Source organism: Gymnogyps californianus, chromosome 8, assembly GCF_018139145.2.
Source record: "Gymnogyps californianus isolate 813 chromosome 8, ASM1813914v2, whole genome shotgun sequence".
Taxonomy (NCBI): domain Eukaryota; kingdom Metazoa; phylum Chordata; class Aves; order Accipitriformes; family Cathartidae; genus Gymnogyps; species Gymnogyps californianus.
Window position 1 is genome coordinate 6,353,935 of NC_059478.1, and position 15,827 is coordinate 6,369,761.

Genomic DNA, 15,827 nt, shown 5'->3' on the forward strand with positions numbered 1-15,827 from the left:
TACAGCCCCAGACAGACCACCAGGCACTGGAGGAAGGCTGGAGCTCTCGCAAGCAGTTCTGTTGGCGGCTAACACACAAACAAGGTTTAAACCAAGAGAATGACCTGGTTTAAACCCTAAATGTTGTATGGGAGTCATGTATCAGCTCCAGCCTGGGAAGGGTGGATGTGTCAGCGTGGTACCCTCCCGGGAGCGATGAGTTTTGGTTGTTGCCACTTGGAGGGATGGAGGCGGGGGGCTGGGGACCATGAAGGATGATTTCTTGGATCGCCCCAGCTTGCTCGAACGTCTTGCCGGTGCTCTGAAGCCTGCCGGCAGACAGTGGATGGCTGGCATGGGAAAACCAATGGCATTAAACTATTTAGGAAGGAGCGAGTGGGCAAGAGGAGAGAGGGGGAGTGACGCTGCTAGAAATAACATTGCCCGTTTCTGAGTTGCCGAGGCTCTGAAAGCAAATGGTCTCTGCTGGTGTCCAGCGTGAGCTCGCGTGGGGCGGGGTGGTGGTGAGGAGAAGCAGTGCCGAATTACACGGCAGTGCAGGACGGCCGTGCCGGAGAAGAAACCCCCGGGCGGCTGCAGGCTGAGTGACATATGCCGGCAGTCTCGCGCTGCCGGTCCTCAGCCATCCTCGAGATGTCTAAAAATTACAGATGGCAGTTTTCTGGTGCAAAAAGAGCTGCGTGCCGCCTGCAGAAGAGCCTCGTCTGCCTTTCTGGAGACAGAGAGGGAAGGATGGGGGGGGGGGGGGGCACTGATTAGCAGCCGCTTGCGCACCGTCGCAACGTGATTGCTGATGTTTGCAAATACGGTAAAGTCCAAGCTCCAAGCACACACGCTGCTGTAAAAGGGCCAATTTCATGATAGAGTTAAGAGCTAATTCAACTGTTGGGCACCATTTCAGTAGAGATGGGACTGACGAGTGAAGCAGTTGGCTTGGGTCAGAGCAGAGCTCCTTCTAGCTCCTTGCCTGGTCTTGCTGCTCAGCCAGGACTGTGGAGGATGCTGGGCTGGACTGGTGAGCATCTTAAGAAATATAAGGAATGGTGTAAGAAATAGGACTTACGTTGCTCTTTCCCTGCTGGATCTTCCCAGGCTCTATCGGCAGGGCAGAGCTTGGCGATTGCAGCGAGGCTGGTATCCCTGGCTGTGCCTACCCTCCTCTCCTCCATGAATTGGTCTCATCCTTATTTTGAGCTCATTCGCGCTGCACTTAAGTGTCCCACAAAGCAGCTATCTGGCAGGAAGGTTGCTTTGGTATAAATTATTCCGAGTAACGTGCTTCAGAGGGATGAAACAGCAGCGATGAAATAATGCCACAAATAAAGAGGAGAAGAAGGGGAGGCAATTGCGGTATTAACAGCTCGATGCCAGCAATTGTAGCAAACATAAAAGAAGGGAAAGTGGAGCTGGATGAGCTCTTGTCGAACGAAGAAACATTTTGAGGAGGAGAGGGAGCGCGACGATAAGGCGGTGGCTTTGATCCCAAAGGGAGGTGCTGGAATTGCCGGCGCTAACGAAGCAAGGCAGACGGTGGGCGATAAGCGCTGTTGTTGCTGGGGTTTGGAGGGGGAATTAGCACCAGGAGTGAGGGGCAAAGCTGCATTGCTGGAAGGAGAGGAGGCCACCGAGGGTGGCTGGGGTCCAGCCAGGCGTATCTGAAAGAGCAGCGCCTAAAAATGCCGTGCTCTGTGCTTGTCCTCTTGCCCGGATGGTTGCCACAAGTGCTAACCTTTCACTTGGCACCTTAGCAAAGCGGCTGGGCTCGTGCCCAGGCTGGCTTAGCCCATGGCTCCCCACCAGGTCTGGGAGCGCAGCTGCCTTTAGGAGCCATCAGGAAGCACCCAGGCTTTCCCGAGGGATTTGGTGGTGTCCCCTGAGGAGGAGAGGGGCCCCTGGGACTTCCCAGGGGTATGCGCATTGGGTGGGAGGTGAGGACTGGGCAGTTGCTGAGCCAGGTTATTAGTCCTGGTGGAAAAAGCAGGATTGCTGAAATGTTCTTTTTAGCTCCCCATAAACACTTATTTGTTTTCCTCCCGTTTCCCATACTGTAGGAGACTGGGGAGAAACTGGGCTCAGGGGATGAGCTCTGGGTGTGTGTGGCAGTTTGGAGTGGCTGAAGGTGGCAGAGACAGGTGAGGATGAGGAAGGACAGGGGCTGGTCCAGGCTTTTGCCCCTGAGCAGCCGAGTGTCCTGGGACGTGCTCCCCTACCCAGCAGGGAAGCTGGTTGCTGGCTAAAGGGTCCTCAAGGCCTGATTTCTGCATCTGTTATGTTGACAGGCAAGAAATACCTTTTTATTGTCCATTTATCCCGACCTGGCTCAAGCCAGGGTAAAATACAAATCTGCTCGGTTCTATGCAGTGTGCGAGGGAAACAGGGAAGGGTTGTAGAGGACCTGGGTGAAGGAGCTAAAGGAAAACCTGCCTTTCCTCCTTCGAGGTCGAATCAGGAAGGTCTTGCTCTGTTTACCCAGCAATTTGGGGCTCTGCCCTGTCCTTGTGCTTGCGGCTGGAGCTGCTGGTAAGGACCTCGGAGCAGAGGATGCATAGCATGCTTTCTTCTCCTAGTCTTCAGCATGGCAGGGCAGACTTACTCTCTACCCCCTTCCCGTCTTCAGCATGGCAGGGCAGACTTACTCTCTACCCCCTTCCCTTCTTCACCGTGCAATTTGTGCAAGAGACTGTCTTTTTTGCACAAACAATAAGACCTTTTCAGTGAGTCTTTGTACATAATGAGAACAAAAGTCAAAGAATAAAGCTTGCCGTCGCTCACCTTTAAAGCATCCCTTTGTTTTAACCTCTCAGGGGTGCTGTGACTCCTTGTGCCGGGAATCTGATGTTTGCATGATCGTATAATTGCCTTTGCGGGTCTATTAAGTAATGACACACATTGTGGTTTGTGAGTCACCTCAGCGAAGGCACCGTTGGAAAGGAGAACTCTTTCTCCCTGGCTTTGCCAGGTTAAACAAGTATTTTGTTATTATTTTTAAGTTTCCCGGCTGGAGGGAAGAAGGGCACCCTGAAAGAGCTGCCACCAAGCCTGGTGGGGGTGAAATGCAAGGAGGGAACCCAGAAGGCTGGCCTGGGAGATGGCCGCGGGATGCTGTCCTCCTGCGATGCTGTAGTCAGAGCCGTGCGTGTGTCCTTCCTGCCCCATCCCAGCAGGCAGTTCCTGGTTAAGCCAGACGTTTTTGGAGAAGCCGTAGGCTGTAGCATGAAGCCAGAATCAGGGCATGTGCTGGCAATGCCCGGGACGCATCGGGTGCCATTCAGACCCACGACCACCCTCTGGGAAGCCCAGATCGAGCAGCTCCCAGGTCTCATGGTCCATCTTGGGACTACGTGCGTTCAGCCTGCCTCGGCACGGGGGAACAAACTTCCCAGGGCAGTGCTCAGGAGGCCTGGATGCTTCATGGCTCCCCGTTTTTCCTTCTGTATTTACGTCAAATCCTCTTTGCATCCATGGTTTCAAGCTGACCTGGCTTTCTGATCTCCTACATCAAAAGCAATGCCCTGTTCTCAGCCCTTTCCCATGTGCTGCCTCATTTCAGGTGCTCTGGAGCAAGGAGCAAGGGCTGGGCTGTCTTCTGCCCGCAGTGTTTCCCAGAGACCAGTCTATTTATTTTTTTAAAGCCTTTTCTTTCTCTGTTGCACAGCAACTTCTAACACACCCTGGCTTGTGCTGCCAGCTCTTGCTTCTCTCTATACCTTGGCAATTCTTGCAACTGCTTTTGGGCTGAGAGTGGTGGAGGCCAATGCTGAACCCTGATGTCATTTGGGGTCTCTTGTCCTCTTTGAAATGAGCTAGCTTAAGCTGAGTTACCGGGCTCGGCAGCACCGCTTCCCACATCCCCGGGTGCAGGAGCAGCCGAGGTGTGACGTGCAGAGCCGGCTCTGCTGCTGCGTGCTAATTAAAGCATAAATTCAGGCTGTCCTTGGGGATGGTGGTGCTCTGTCCGTGACTACCTGCATGCACCGGCTCTTTGCTTGTGAAATATCCAGGGAATGGCAGGCTGGGATGTGGAGACGTTGCACTCCCTGTGCCCGTGGCTGGGTGAGGGGATGGTTTCGAGGCCCGTGAGCTGGGGGCCATTTCCATACATGCACTTTATGTTGGCGCTGGCTGTCTGCCCTGCGTTGCAGGAATGACAGGCAGCCCAGGAGGATCATTACGCCTTTCCGAGGAAAACCTCCTCGTGGTGGGAGCCAGAGGGAGGAGGGCAGCGTTGCCCTGGAGGGGCAACAGCCTGCGCTCTTTTGCAGGAGCAGAGTTATATTCCTGGAGGGTGGCCTGGTGATTACAGCTGGAAATTATCTTAAGAAGTCCTGGCTCTGTCCTTCTTTGGAAAGCAAACTCCTAAGGGCATGCTCTCTGGCTATGTGTACATATAGCTCCAAGCACTGCTGGTTTCTAGACACTGCTCTTGCACAGATCACGGCTTGCTTTCCCGTCCCCAACTATTTCTATTGCCAGGCTTGGTCCCGTGCTGTTTGCAGAGCAGCGCTGCCGTGCCAGGCGAGCCCAAGTCCAGCGCTCGCTTGCCTGCCGGAACGATACCTCTCCCCTTGGTCCTGCTGGCGGGAAGAGCTTGTACAAGGAGGGAAAACACCGAGCTGTGCTGGGCATCGTCCTGTGTTCCCCATCTCTGCCTGTGGCTGATGGCACGTGTGCTCTCAGGTCTGCCCGTGTGTGTTTTCTCTGCATTTGGGGTGGGGTGTGTGGTGTGGAACTGGGATGCCAGTGGGGGTCGGGGCTGGTATCGGGGCTGGCAGGTTGCAGGCGTGATGGGCATGTGATGAGGGGTACCTTGCCTTGAGATGCAGAAGCACATGCCTGTCTGGCACCGAGGGGCGCAGGAAGAGCTGAAGAGATGAGACTGTCTCAAAGGTGATGCTGGAAGAAATCTGGGCATCGGGTCGTTTGTCAGGATCGGTGTTCCCAAGCACCGGGACACCTTGCTGTCCGTGTGTAGTGCTACCCCATCACTGAAATCCCTATGTCAGGCCAGCCAAAGCCCTGTCTCTCACTGTTGCCCCAGCAGCATTGTGCTTGCCCCTGGCCATGCCCTGAAAGCATCCTCGGGGCTGGGGCTCACTGCCTGCAGCCAGCCCCAGGGCCGGTGGTCCTGTTCCCCTGGCAGTCTCTGGCTCTCCTGCCTCTCTGTGCCAGAGATGGAGGGCTGATTTCTTTGATGTACATTTATATAAATAATAGTGGGGTTGTTTAACAGTTGCTTTTAAAGGAGAGATGAGATAATTTCATGTTTTGATATTCTTAAAGCTGATTCCCCTGGGAGCAGTGCTCTGCGGGAGGGCTCTCGTACCCAGGGCTGTGCTAGCCCACTGCTGGCAGAGGCAGAGCCCTCGCACACACGATGGCCTCGCTGGCCTTTGAGATGCCTTCTAGTTGGGACAGGGTCTGAGCAGCAGCCTGGGCCCATCCAGGCTCAGTGCAGCTTTTCCCAGGAAGGGGGCTCTGCCGCTGGAGCATCACCAGAACAAAAGCTGTTTCCCAGACAGAAGGTTGTCTGATGTCTGGTGCTGGAGTATCGCCCGGTCTGAAGCAGCCCCTGGGTATTTGGAGCTGTGCTCTTTCCTCTATCTGATCTTTGCAGTCGTTCCAGGGGTCTTTGTAGCATCTTGGTGCTGTGAAGGCCTGAGAAATAGTTTATTATATGTGAATGAGTGATGAGAAATGAATGTTTCTTGAGAAGAGAGCCAAGTGGCCCTTCTTTGATTGCACCGTGTCCCTCTGCCCCAAACATGCTGGGGTGTGTGGTGCTGCCTTTCCCCAGCTCTCCTGTACCGGGACGCTGGACCTGACCCTTTCACCTGCACCTTGTGTTGAGCGTAGGAATAGGTCTGTGCAAGGAGTATTTGCCTGTAAATGACTCTTCTTTTTTTTCCCACCTTGCTTAAGTCTCTCTGGTACTGGTGTCATACAAAGCTCCCAAGTATGGGGTGCAGCACTGGCTCTTGCTGGGTACCAAGCACCTACCAGGGGTGCTGGGAGCAGCTCTTCCCAGCAGAGCCACTGCAAACCTGCCAGTGACGGGGGCTATGGGAGGGGGCTTTCATCCAACAAACTTCTCCCCAGTAACAAATAACTTGACTAAAAATAGCTCACCCTTGCCAGCTGGCTTCTGCAGCCACCGTGCCGTGCAGACCCAGCCGCCGCATTCGGTGCAAGATGGAGGAGCAGGGGGGTCCGGAGCTGGCCCAAGCGGGGCTCGCCCACCACAGCATCCGTGCTGCTGCGAGGGGAAGCGCACGTAGTGGGAGAGGGAAAGGCCATGAGGATGAATCAGTCACTCTCGCAGCCCATCTGTCTCTGTTTGGAGGGGCCCCACGCTGAATTTCTTCCTAGCGCTCTGAGGTTTAGTGCTCTGCTTAGCTGCGCTGCATGAGCTCTCCTTCTCCCTGTGAGCAGGGACTAATGATTAGCAGCTCGGGGTAAGCATGGCTCAGCGGAGAGAGGCAGATGGCATTTGATTGTCCTGAAAACCAAGTGGTCTCTGTGGCCCGGGAGAGGCAGGTTAGCAAGCTGGAGGGAAAGCGGCGGCAGGGGACGGATTTGGAGCATCCCTATGCCCCAGGAAGGATGGAGCGGGGCTGAGATGTCTGAGCATGTGAGTTCCCAGGGAGACCAGCCAAGCTTGGGGAAGAGATATCCCCTGTGGGCTGGTGAAGTGGAGAAGCCCTGCCTGGCTTGGGGTGTCCCCAAGATGCTTGGGGGCAGCATCCTATATGCGCTCTCTCTCTCTCTCTCTCGCTCTCTCTCTCTCTCTTCCCCCCCCCCCCATCTTCTGGAGGGGTTCGCTCTTGTCCCTGTTGTGTTCTCTCCTTGCTCATTCAGGAGAGAGGAGGCACACTTGCTCACAAGGGGAAGCAGCATCATCAGAGCTGCTTCTTGCTCTGCTGCTGCTGTCGAAATCCATCCTCCAGATCCCTGGGGAAGGCTGCTGGGCTGATGGACCATGGTCAGAGGACTCTGGCAGCTTTGCTGCTTGTTGCATACAACACAGCCAGGGTTTGTCAATCCTGGGCTGAGGCCTCGTGTCCTCTCCAGGGAGGGGTCTCTGCCTCCCTGCTCACCCGGGGCTCATGGCAATGCTGGAGCTCAGTGCTGCGGTGCCGGACCCTTGTGCTGCCTGGGGAAGACCAGCCCCCATGGGCCAGCACAGCGTTAAGCCTTTCTGCTTTAACTCCGGGGGTTTTGGTGAAGGTTATTCAGATAATGGAAGCAAAGAGCTCACCCAGCGCCTTCGGTGCTGAGTGTAGTTATTATGGTAACACATAGTTACTTGGCTAAAGACTTGATTGCTGCCATTGTAACACAAACACATACACAGAGAAAACCCCTAAAAGGAGTTTCCTCTCTGTAGGTCAGCGGTACTGCTGGGAACCTGCTTCTCACTGCAGCTCTCTGTTAATCAGCTGCTAGAGGGAAAAAATGAAGTATGGTGTGAGAGTCCAGGGTCTCCTGCCTGCTAGAGGCTGTGTTCCTTGGCTGTGGCATGCGGTTTGGGTTAACAGGGTTGAGTCACTTGACAGCGTGTGGTCATCTCTCAAGGATGCTGCAGAGGATCTGTGTGTGTTTCTTCTTCCATCGCTTGTCCTCTGGTGCAGAGGTCTTGAAAAGGCTGTTCTCAGTGGCCTGTGGGGTGGGATGCTGCCCTGGGTTGTGTCCCGTTTCAGCCCGTGTTGATGTACAGGCCAAGGGGCAAGAGATGCTCACTGCGCTGTCCCTGTTTGGCCGTGGCAATCCCTGCGTGGGAGGGGATGGATGGATGCTGGGCGTGATCTGTCTAATGAGATCCCCATTAGAAGGGGTGAGCTCCGGCTGTGCATTGTCACAGCTGGGTGGTCAGTGTCCTCAGATGTCCCCCGGCTTGTGCTGGGAGCATCGTGCTGCTCCCAGCCACTGTGCAGGTGAAAGCACAAACACTGGTGTTTTTGCAGCTGAATATCCACACTCTAAATCACTTTGGCTGCTCCCAGTGCCCTGTGGCCATGGTTTTATCTAGATGACTTCTCTGCTTCAGGAGTAAACAGTAAATTTCCTGACTCTTATTATTTTAGACTGAAATTTGGGAGATAAGAGCTTCTAGAAACTTCATTTTCTGGTATTGAAAGCCTGCCATGTGTCACAACAGCAGCTGTTCCTCGGCTCTCCTGTATCAAATGCAGCCAAATGCACTGTTTCTGTGCAGTGATGTCCTCTGCTTTTGGTGCAGATCGGGGGACAGCGGGGCTGCCTGGAGCCACGTGTGGCTCTGTGCCGAGCTTTCGCCACATCCCAGCTGTGCAACCGGGGATACGGGCAGCGAGCATCAGCCCGGATCACTGATGGGAAACCACGTGTGGTACCATGGGGGGGCAGGGGGGTGGGTTGGACAGGTGGATATGCTTTTTTCTTTTGCTTTTTTTAATTATTAATTGTCATTAACGGAGCTGCAAAGCCATCTTCTGCCCAGCTGTTAACAGGGAGCTGTGTGGCAAACCTGGGTTTATTCCCACGCAAAGGCTGATCTGCAGCTGGAAGGGTTCAGAGGCACCGCTGCGCACCCGAATCGTGTGTTATTAAGCAAATCTGGTGTGGAAGTAGGACTGCTGGCCAGCTCCGTGGTTCTGGCTCCGGCCACGGCCCGTTCCCGGCACGTGCCGAGCTGTGGATTTCCACTGACGGGATCAGAAAATAACTCTGTGTTTTCAAAATGGGCTGCGTGTTGGCTTGCCATAGGTTTCCCTTTTGTGGGAGGCAGGGCTGACGTTTGATTTGGCTTCTGCTGTTTACATGAACAAATGTGGTGTTTTTCCCACTAATTCACATTTTGTGTGAAAATAAAGTGGGTTTGTTTTCGGTGTAAGAGGGGGACCAAAGGCTAGAAGACGGGCAGATGCCCTGATGTCAGACGCTTCGTATGCGGCACGTGGCATCCTGTGAGCACCCTCGTTAGCGTGTAGCCTCATCAGCTTTCCTTAACAAAATGTTCTGGCATCCTCCCTTCTCTGCTTGTCACTTCTCCGGAGGGAATGTGGCTTGTTCTGCTGGCAGCGTGAGCCCTGTTTGCTCAGGTGGAGGCAGAGCTAATTATTTCTATTTATTTCTTCAAACTTCCTCAGTGTTTCATTTGAGGGCTCTGCTTGAGCTTTTTCACTTGTCTCCAAGCCTGGGAGTCACTGGGGTCCCTGGAGCCAAGCCTGGTGGGAGATGTGTTGGTAGGCATCAGGAGAGCCGGTGTCCACGTGGATGCTGGACCTGCCCTCGGGATGTGTCCTCGTTTGCTCTTAGCTAATTGTCCCTGCAGCTCTGCTGCAGCCGTGCCATGGCTGAAACCCGGAGTGTTCGTGCTTGGTATGCAAGAAAGCCTCCTGTCCTCCCCAAGGAAATGCTCAGGGAAGAAACAGGGCTGCAGAATGGTAGTTTAAAAAAAAAAAAAACAAACCACAAAAAAACCAAACACCACAAAAAAACCAAAATACAAAACCAAAAAAAGCCCCCAAACCCCAAAGAAAACCTGGCATGGCTGGACGAGGAGTTAAACTTTAGCGGGGAGGGTTGAAAACGAGCAAAGCAATATGAGAAGGAAAGGCATACATTAGGAAAATGAGAAATTGTAAAGGTACCCAGGACTAGATTGAAAAAGTAATGCCTTTAAAAAAAAAAAATAAGTCGCATGGGTAAACAAAGTAGTGAAGAATCTGTTTATAGCTTTCAGTGGGACCAACCAAACTCTTCTTATCGATGTGCTAATTAATTTGCTGAGGCTTTTACTGGCAGTTGCCTTTTTTTCTGTAGAGCTTGCCAAGGGGTGAGTATCCCTTGGGCTGGGCAGGTTTAAATTTGGGCATGACTTTAGACACTTCCTATTTGCAGTGCAGCGCCACAGACCCAAAGAAGATGGGATGCTTCCCTGGCTGGGCCATGCACCCCTTCCCCTGCAGCGTCGGGATGTCAGGCTTATTTTGGCTAGCATGGGGGCCACGCTCGGTTTTGTCCCCTCAGTTACTCTTGATTTTTCTTCTATATTTATTTTATTTTTGCTCCTGGAGTGGTGATTTCCCAGCCTTTCTCCTGACCACTGTGCTCGGCTGCTCTTGCCTCCCTGTTTGCTGTGGAGGAGGAGTTCAGGTGTCTCCAAACAATGCTCTGGGAAGGGGTTAAGATGACTGATGTGCTCAATTTGATGCGTTATTGCCATATTTTCCTCCCTGTGTCAGGGTTGTAGTGAGGAAGGGGGTGACAGCCCTGGTGTGAAGCGCCTGCTCCTTGCTTTTCTCTCCTCCCCTCTTTCACCTCCATCACGGGCAAGTGCTGGGGGGGTGGAATTTCAGGGGCTGCTGGAGCGAAACCCTTCCCACAGCAATAACGTGCTGAACGGAGCTTCTCCAACACGAGAATAAAGCATTTCACCGCAACGAGGCTTCGGGTGTATTCTCAGACAGGAGCATCTCCTGTCTATAGAGCATCATTTATTTTGCTTAGCTGAGGAGCGTTGCTTGGCTCAGTGTTTCGGGCAGCATTCCTGCGCCTTTCGCTCCCGTGTGCAGCTCCCGAGCCAAAGCCGTGCTGATATTTCTACATCCAGCCTCCTAAGCTGCTGCCTGTCTCTGCCAGGCTGCCTGGCCATCATCCTGCGAGCAGGGGCTGGAGCGGGGAGGGGACATATGGATGCTCCGGCCAGGGATGCTCCAGTGCTTGTGCCCACCTGGGAGGCAGCGTGCGAGGGCACTGCACCATCTGCCGGCACGTGTGCCGCTTGCACGGCCCCTGCCTGCGCGGGCAGCCGAGTGCAGGCAGGGCTTGGCATCGACCAGCTTCTTGGCGAGTGCATGGCTGCCTGCTGGGCTGGATGGGGAGAGCCACGCTGGGGGTTACTGGGTTGTGCTCCCAGCTGAGCTGTGCCATGCCCAGCCCCTTTTATTCTTCCCAATCCTCTGCAAAAGCAAAAAAAAAAAAAAACAAAACAAAACCAACCCAAAAAGCAAAAGCAGCGCAGGGGTGGTTTGATCCAGGTCTCCCGAGTCTCCTCTTTTCCCATCCGTGAGGCAGCATGGAGGCTCATCGCATTGTGGTCCAGCCATGGGGAGCTGTGCTGCTCCGGGAACCCCAGGGAGGGCTGGCTGCAGGGTCACGGAGCTGCAGATTCAAGAGCTGCAGGGGTGCCCAGACTGGGAAGGAGGAGGAAAGCAGTAATGCAGGAGATGCTACTCCTTACCCTGGGCTTGGGGGTCCAATGTTGTGAGCCCTGTACCTGGTTTGAGAGGATCTAGCCCAGCACACCCAGGAGAAACGGGACTTTCAGCTGGCGTGGGAGGAAGGGAATGGTGGGGGGGCAAATAGAGCAAAGCCCTGAGCCTCCCCTCTCTGTCTTGTGCCCCTTCAGAGTGATGAGCTACAACAGCACCAAAGATGCTGGGATTCGGCACGTGCTCCGTCAGCACCCCGGCGCCGGGCAGGGGGGCTGAGCTGGACGCTGCCTCCCCCCACTACGTCCTGGCCCTGCCCGAGGAGGAGACGTGGCGCAAGCACCGGCTCGGCCTGATGCAAACCACCCAGTCCTGCAACCTGCTGGAGCCCGAGAGCCTGGCCGAGGCCCTGGTCTCGCGCGCCGCCAGCTTCGATGCCCTCTACGAGCCCCGGTCCCGGGATGCCGACGCTGGCATGGAGACGGGCAGCACTTTCGACCTGGGGCTCGGCCAGTACGTCCCTGTGAGCCCGGACGTTATCAAGCGCCGGCGGGGCGGGCTGATTGAGCAGAGGGACATTATCAAGGCGCACGAGGCGCACAAGATGCAGAGCACGCCGCAGGCGCGGAGGAAGGAGTGGGAGTAAGTACCGGAGAGCCCCCAGCCCAGGTGGGCAGCCGGGGGGGAGCGGGAGCGTTCCTCGTCCTCTGCGGGGCACGTGAGGGGGGGGGGCTTGTGGGGTGTCATGTTGGTGTCACCCCCGTGGAGCAGGCGACACCAGCTGTGCTCGATCTCCTGGTAATCCTGAGCTGGGCTGCTTCTCCCCATCACCTTTGTTTTCCAGGGAGGATTTTTAAAGGCAGGGAACAACTTGAAACATAGGGAATGAGATAGTTTGGTTTGGTTTTTTCCCCCCACCCTGCCAAACCTCTTCTGAGTCCTTTCCTCTCCCTGTGCTGATGGGATGTGTGGTCCTGCCTCCAGCAGCTGGGACCTCTTGCAGCACCCGTCCTGCCCTGGGGCTCGGCATGTCCCGCAGGGCTTGGGCTTGTCTGAGCCTGCTGGACCACGGTATTTTTCTGATGGGCTGAGTTTGCAGGGGGTGTGTGAGAGATGGAGAGAGATAGCGGTGTGCCGTGTACGGGAGGCAAGTGTTTGTCAGCCAAAGCGGTTGAAGATGTCTCTCTCGGCTCTGAGCTGGAGGGTGGCATCTGACGGGAACGGTGCGAAGGGGCCTCTGTGGATGAGGGGGTTCCCCAAGTTGTGGGGCAGTTAGCAGGATGTAGAAGAAACTTGGAAGTTCTCTATCTTGGAAGTCCTCAAGACAGTTTCCCTTGGCTGCAGTGGGGCTTTTGGATGCATTTGGGGTCATTGCCTTCTGCTTTTACTGTGGCTTGAGCCCTGCTGCGAGGGGATTTGTATTTAATGCTAAGAAGTGGCCAAGTCCCCGAATCACAGCAAGCTGGAGATATTAATGAACTTGGGAAAACAGAAGAGAAGTGCTTGGCAGAGCTAGAACCCACTTGTTTTATTATTTTCCCTTAATTAACTTCTTCCAATAGTTTGCCTTGGCGCTGTGAGAAAACCCTAGCTCCAAGTCCTGGATTATTCTCCCTCGCCTGGCATTCACTGTGCAACCAAAGCTGCAGCCACGTGTTTCAATCCTGCATTTAAATTACAAGGTTCCCCGCCTTGTGCCTGCTCAGAAAATTTGCCTGGAATAAGCTGCTGCAGAACATTCTGCTCCAGTATTGCTGGTCCAGAGCAGCTCCCTGCCTTTGGGTGCTTTATTTGGGGAATAACCAATGTATTATAAAACACCTGAAGGAGGTGGGAGCCCCGGTATTAATTAGATGTGGTATGTTGCTTTGGCAAGATCCAGGTTAGTGCTCCGCTCGTTTGAAGCGAGTAGGATTTCTTTGGGATGCTTTGCATGATAAAACTGCTTGTGATAATGCTGAGGTGGCTCCTGCCTCTTCTTTTCTTTTTTTTTTTGTTTTTTTTGGAGGGGAGCCCATCAGTGAGGCAGGCTCTCCCTGGCCCTTTCGGCTCGATGCTCATCCCTTTGTGCCCAGGGAACCTCCTGGCCAGTGACTCAGGAAGCCCCACACAAGGGAAATAAATTGACATATGGGCTCAGCAAGTGCTCGGTGCCTTGTTATCTTTTGCGACCCACCAGGGATGCCAGATGAATAAATCATGGCCGGGCAGGAAGCAGAGGGATGGCCTTGTTAATTGTCGGCTGGCGGAGTGAGTTCCTAGAATGGCTGCTGGCTAATTAACTGCCTGGATGACTACAGCTCTATTTTGTGGCAGGGAGATGAAGCCGGAGCCCTTCCTGCTCATACTGCGCAGCACGTGCCCCTTTTGCTGCCCTCGGCTGCTCCATCTAGCAGTAGCTCAAATACAAAGCCTAATATTTCTGTCTTTAATGCAATGGGAATACATGGACAGCTGTGCTGGCTGCTGCTGTCCCAACCTGTTTAATGGGGTGTTTTCCCAGGCTGGTAGGGTCCAATCTTTGCATTTCCCAGCTCCTGGGTACTTGGCTTTGGCATGCTTTGCAATGGTTTTGTGAGCATGCATGGGAAGTCACATCTAAGGCAGGTGTCCCTGAGATTTGGGATGGGCTGCCCTCCCTTTACCAGCCCTGGCTCGTTGCTGTCGGGGTCTGGCCATGGGGCTCTCTCCTTGCAGATGCCCAAGCCCACAGCCCAGTAGCCACGCTGCAGGAGATGGAGATGCTGGTGCTTTGCAGAAGCCCCTGGTGCTGGGGGGGTCACCAGGCTCTGGCACTGATGGCAGCCCTTGGACTTCGCAGACCTCGCGTCCCACTGAGGACCAGTGAGCCCCACTGCCTGTCCTGGCCAGGTCCCTTCCCAGGGAGCCAGCGGTCTCGGCGCAGCAGGCTGAGCCCCAGAGGGCTGGGTCTGTGTCTCTCCTGGAGTTAGGTGCCCTGATACCCCTTCAGCCTACAAAAACCATATGCCAGAGGCTCCTGCTTTAACCTCAGACTCATAAACCAATGATGTTTTCCCAAAAACTTTGCCAAAGTCCAGGCCGGTGTGCAGAGCTGGTAACCCCAGTACCGTGGATGCTCTCTGGGACTAGATGGATAGCATGTGGGGGGAGAAAAAGCAAATTAATTTCCTTATCTATGATTTTATTAGTAATAATGTGATTTCCTTGTGATTTGACTTTCGGAAGGGCCCATCTTGCATGCTTTGAATTGCCCTAGGGGCTTTCGCCTGGGAGGTCTGGCTCTGTCTCTCCCGGTGAGCAGTGGGGGTGGTATTTTCCCATGGCCCCGGTGTGGCGGTGGGCATTAGATGGAATGTGGGGAACCAGGAAAATGGCTTTTCTGCTCGGCTTTGAGCTGTGGCAGACCCTGGGGGGGACGGCTAGCTTGCCTGTGGGGTCAGGGCAGCCCCAGAATAACTGATTATTTTTTTTTAACCTTGTTGCCAAAACTTGATGAGTTAAGCCAGGATGGCTCAGAGAGGTCTGTACCTCCTTCATAAGGCTTCTGGTGAGTTTTTGGTTAAACATTGTGCCCTGAGTGCCTTCTGTCTTGCACGAATTAACTCCGACACTCGTTTCTGACGTGGTGCTGCTGGGCGTCTGTTGCCTTGGTCGGGGCTCTGGGAGTGACTGGGTAGCTGCTGGAGATCCCCTCTCAAGCTGCTGTTTGCCAGCCATGGCTGGGTGGCGTGGGGTGGGGTGGGCACGGGGAGCGGGTGCCACGTGTGCCTCTCCTCTGTCGCACGAGAGACCTCTGCTCCCCTGGAGTAGCTTTGCAGATGCAGCGTTCCTGGTGTGCAGGCAGACGTTGTGTGCAGCTGCTCTTGTGCTGGGTTGCAGTGAGGGAAGAGAAGTGAAGGCTTTTTTCTTACTCACCAGTGCTAGCATTGTCAGGTCCGACCCTTACCAAGCCTCCATCTCTGCTGCCTTTTGCCAGTGGAAAAAAAACCATAAATAAAATGTGCTTGCCCCTTAATAAGATAGCAGTTTTCCCCCTCCTATTTTTATTCTCTTTTCCCTGTTTTTTTTTTTCCCGTGGGGAAACTGAGGCAGAGAGCAGAAAACACTATCTGCTAAGTGTGCACAGGGCAGTGGCTCTGTGGGAGGCTTAACTTTATGGTGAAGGGTGCATGTACCAGCCCACCTTGTCCTTGACTAAAGGACTTAAGCCCAAGGCAGACATTAAACCCCATTTTTCAGAGTCCCAGCCCAATGCCCTGCCCTCCATCCTGCTGTTCACACGTTGGGGTCAGGGATGAAGGTATACGGAGGTATCTGCTTGGCGTGCGGCTGCTGCGTGAAGTGGTCATGGTTGAATCACTGGTGTCTTTGCCACGTATGTGTGGTAGCATCACTTGGACTACGTCTGGCTGAGAGAGAGCTCAAAAGAAAAGCTCCTTGTCAAAATAAGCAAACGGGGAACCTCCTGTGGCTTCTCTGGGCTGAGAAGCCGCTTCCTTAGCTGATGGTAAGGACAGGCAGAGCCACCTGGGGAACATCCCAGAAAAGCCTCAAGCTGAGTTTGCAGCAGACAGGACCCAAACCTGCCTTTCATGGCTTAAAACCACATGTGCATGGATATTTGTTGAGCTTAGCTTGAGCAATTTGGGGAAT

The 15,827-nt window shown here is 54.2% G+C and overlaps 1 protein-coding gene across 1 annotated transcript in view; it reads left to right on the forward strand.

Moving 5' to 3' along the window:
* Window positions 1-15,827, forward strand: part of CACNA1E (calcium voltage-gated channel subunit alpha1 E) — a 160,419-nt gene that overhangs the window by 33,459 nt on the left and 111,133 nt on the right. The window contains exon 2 of the mRNA XM_050900963.1: window positions 11,390-11,834. Coding sequence (XP_050756920.1) covers window positions 11,416-11,834 — 419 coding nt within the window. The 5' untranslated portion in view covers window positions 11,390-11,415. The remainder of the gene's footprint in view (window positions 1-11,389; window positions 11,835-15,827) is intronic.